This window comes from Elaeis guineensis, chromosome 12 (genome assembly GCF_000442705.2).
Source record: "Elaeis guineensis isolate ETL-2024a chromosome 12, EG11, whole genome shotgun sequence".
NCBI lineage: Eukaryota > Viridiplantae > Streptophyta > Magnoliopsida > Arecales > Arecaceae > Elaeis > Elaeis guineensis.
Window position 1 is genome coordinate 24950541 of NC_026004.2, and position 4164 is coordinate 24954704.

A 4164-nucleotide genomic window follows, 5' to 3' on the forward strand; every position below is an offset into this window, starting at 1 on the left:
GATGGATCTGATCATTTCATAACTATACAAAAATAAACATAAAATATCTACTTTGTAGATACCGTATAAGTTTTATAACAGAGGCATAGGCGTGATGTAATCATGATATCGAACCCAAGATATCTTCCAAGAGTTAGCAGTTTAGACAGCAATAGCTTGTGTTATCTTGGCTTTGCTCAAGCTTGTCTTGAATCACAAATAAGCTAAGGCTCAAGCTCAGATAAAATATATAATTCAATCTCAAAAAAGAAAGAAAGAAAAAAAAAAAAGCATCCCAGCGCAGCTCAATAAATTCTAAGCCAAAATTGAGTTTTTTTCAGAAAATCAGCTATACAAATATACTTCGAGCTAATTTCACTTATCAGAACCTGATCTAACATTGCCTGTAGCATTTACCAATAAAGAAAAATCTTAGCTTTTAGGTTAACGATGATATCAACAAATTTAAATAATAAACTGATGTTAAATTCACATGAGTAATAAAAAATATATATCAGAGTACTCAACTTAATCTAGGAACAAGTGACACAGCTAATTCTCATGCTAGGAAATGATGTGGAGATGGATCTTATCTCAAGCTGATTCATGAAACAAACCCATATGAAGTCAACATCAAGTTGACACAAGCTGCCAATAAACAAATCATTTTAATCAACCATGGTGAACGCGATTACTTGCAGCCCTCACATGGGCAAATCAAGTGCTTGGGAGAATGGTTTTCTTGACACCAATAAACATCCATTTCTCTTGCTTTGAGAGTTCGCATCCTAATTGACCATGGCGTATTTTGATAGAAACCCCTTTGGTGGAGCTTTAGGTCATATCAAGGGGCGGTGGAGTTTTTTGTAATGCTTAGCTATCAACAGATGGATATGTTCCGTTTCGAACACAACTCTTAGACAAGTAACAGTGTACATTATTTAATTAATTCAATCATTATAAAAAGATACTTATGATCAACTATAGTTATGTACACTTGTATCTAAATAAAATGGTGCTTACATCAGAGAAGTTGGCGACAAACGATGTGAGCCTTGAACCATTTTTTGACATTTTGCATCAGCCGGCCATAAGGTTGGCTAAGGTCACCAATGAGATGTAGCAGTTTCCATCAAACTAATATGCAAGGATAAGACTAAAGAAGCAATCAGGGGTTGCAAGTAGCCACTTTCTGGCAAAACAATAGATAAAAATGTTTGCCTTGTGGAATGGCTTTAATTTGTTTCTTAGGAATGGACTACTGCCAACAACAAATTTTGTTTTTTTAAAAACAAAAACATGAATAATTTGCAACAACCTGCTATTTCATTTAATTAGAATGGACATTACTTGCAACAATGAAATGGACAAGAAAAAACGACGGGTGACTAACATGATTCATATAAAAAAGGTATCTCTTGCTTGGATGTGGTTATCTTCAACACACATCTCTCTCTCTCTCTCTCTCCATTTGGTTAAGGGAGCGATATTTTCTTCGCTTGAGCCTTCTGACAAGTCCATGACCAATTTTTTGAGTGGTTGTCAATTATCTAAAGAAAAAGTGAAGTGTTCCTGGATCCTTGCAAGAGAGGTCTTGATTGTCTAATTTATTCAAATTGTTGTATTCATTATAATAATTCAAAATGGTTATGCTATAAATATTTTAAGTTGATGACAATTATAAGGCGGCATATGTTGCCATCTGTTGTTATATTCATATGCTATAAAAATGGAGCTAAGATATAGACTGATGGATCATCAATAACAATTCAAAATCATTTTGACATGCTGCAACTGCTGAGCTACATTTCTGTCCATGGTGACAATGAGATGCAGCCACTACCTCCCGATTTTATAAAAATCAAACAAAAGAATCTATGAGAATCTGTGAAGGTAGCAAAGTATCCATTGGAAACCATGGTCAGGCGCCTGCCTATGAGGGTGCACCTAAGTCCGGTTCGAGCCATGGTTCATGTGGAGTTGTCACATGATATTAGTTATCACAACTTCCATAAACTCTCCGAAAAAAAACTTTCTCGACTCTTTTGTGATAATAGATAAGAGATCAAAAATAGGAGAAATTAGATATGAATCTCTTCTCCTCGCTCTAATCTCCTTCTGCCATCCAAACCCAAAAGATTCTTAGGTTATAGGAAAGTGTGTGTTTCCATTTCAATTGTAAATGGATTCCCTATAACAAAGAGGATGTTCAAGAACACAACAAGAAGTTCAGCGCATGTAATCCTAGCCAAAGAAAGATCTTTTGGTTGGGAGTTCTGATTTCTTTCAGTACCCAATACCTAGTGAGCCACGCATGCATGATCAGAAAAAAGAGTTGAAATTGTGTCAATATATTTCCATTTCACGAAGCCTGTTATTTGGTAGCTCAACCACCATGAAGTTTCTTTGACAAACATGGTTTTATATTAACCTTCTCCATGCTGCTGGAGAGCATAATCTGATGGAACAAAAATGGAGAAGAACCAAGATGGGGACTGCACAGGCAATCTGAAGACATTTCCTTGCATTTATTTCTCTTGCCATATCAAAGGAGTCACCGCACTCTTTCTTTGGCAAGTAACTTAAAATCTCACTCCTTCGGTCCCAAACCTGGTTTGCTTTATGCATGACAATATGTACAAAACAGTACACATGCACAGCTTTGTCATGCCTTGTGTCAGCAATCAATCATGACAATAAACCCTACACAACATACTAGGTACTCTTTGCCAGTTACCACCAATTAAAAGATTAAATCTAGATCATTCGCATCAAAGATACACACAATCCAAGCAAGTGAAGAGGAATGGAAGTAAATTTCATCAAAAAAAAAAAAAAAACAAACACTCTTGAACAATCACTACCAAAACTCCTTTTACAAGCATAGATCCACTCAGCTCTATTCATATACTGCCAACTTAGTTCTCACCATCTAATATACATATCTACTCTACTCTTTAGAGTCCATTTTATGCGACTTTGAACTAGGGCATACATTTCTTCCATTGGAATAAGAGCAGCCCTTAACAGATCACACAAGCATTTGGATTCTCCTCAGCACTCTGCACATAGTAGTGTGTGGTCATATGAGGATTGTAAGCCTGGTATGCTTTGACAAGCTCAGCGATTTGCTCATTCACATCTTTCTTCTTCTCCTCCTTCTTTGGCTCCTCTTTCTTCTCCTCCTTCTTTGGCTCATCTTTCTTCTTCTCATCTTTGGCTGGCCCAACCGAAAGGATTTCGGTGAACCAGAATTTCCTTAGCTTTTTTACAATATCAACCGGGTCTACAGCTCCGATCACCGTCAATTTCTTATCTTTCATGTCCATGGAAAGGGAATCAACCCCTGTTGAGAGAATAGATGCTCATATCTTTAGCAATTCTTATTCATAACAAAAAGAAACAAAGAAAGAGAAGGCAAGTATTCTTTCAGATATATCACTCTTTTATTATGATTACCATGGAATAGGTGGTTTTAATTTGGCAATTATGAGTTCAGAAAGCAAGAGAAGTGATTGATACCTTGGAGACTGGAGACTGCTTTCATAGCCCTCTTCTTGGCCTTGTCATCATGGACCTCCAATTTCAGCACAACCTTCTGCAATTACCCCCAAATAATTAAGTCCATCCGTTCCAAAAAGTAATTCAGTTAAGAAGATGCAGGAGAATCAAAAATTCTTTGATGCAGAAGGAAAGATCAAAAAAAAAAAAAAAAAAAGAAATTGATGATGCGAATAACAAAATCTCACCTTCATATCTCCAGCCATCTCAGAGAGCCAAATCAGATCTTGTGAGAAGAAGAAGAAGAAGAAGAAGAAGAGATAATGACTCGGTCTTGGAAGAAGAAGAGAGAAAAGGGGGAGTTATATAGAGAGAGTGGATTTTCTCTTGAGAGAAATATAGAGACGATGGGGATGGATCTTGGAGGGTGCTGGAAACGAGGTCCTTGGAGTCTTCTACGTTGTGGCTTGGGGCAGCTCAAAGGAAGGTGGGCCGATGGACCCTTGGAGTCGCCGCAGGCTCAAAGGAAGGTGGGCCGATGGATCATCCGTCTTGACGTCGCCTGTCCAAGTCAAGCGTAGGCGCCCGCCAGCCGGTCAACATCTTTGCTCCCAGGTGGAACCGGAAAACGCGCTTTGACGAGGTACGTGCTGTACCGTTGCGTGCAGCAAGATATGCGGCCTT

General features: G+C 37.9%; 1 protein-coding gene across 1 annotated transcript; it reads right to left on the minus strand.

Annotated features, from left to right (window-relative positions):
• Nucleotides 1-2776: 2776 nt before the first annotated feature.
• LOC105054633 (heavy metal-associated isoprenylated plant protein 39) lies at nt 2777-3958 on the minus strand. Its single transcript, XM_010936197.4, has 3 exons — nt 3729-3958; nt 3502-3577; nt 2777-3325 (listed from the first exon to the last, which is right to left on the minus strand). The coding sequence occupies exons 1-3, from the start codon at nt 3744-3746 to the stop codon at nt 3003-3005; spliced, it is 417 nt and encodes a 138-aa protein (XP_010934499.1). The 5' UTR covers nt 3747-3958; the 3' UTR covers nt 2777-3002.
• Nucleotides 3959-4164: the final 206 nt, after the last annotated feature.

Coding starts and splice junctions, on each gene's coding strand:
- LOC105054633 (XM_010936197.4), bottom strand. Junction 3,326..3,501: donor AGCAGTCTCCAGTCTCCAAG/GTATCAATCACT, acceptor TTCTCTCAACAG/GGGTTGATTCCCTTTCCATG.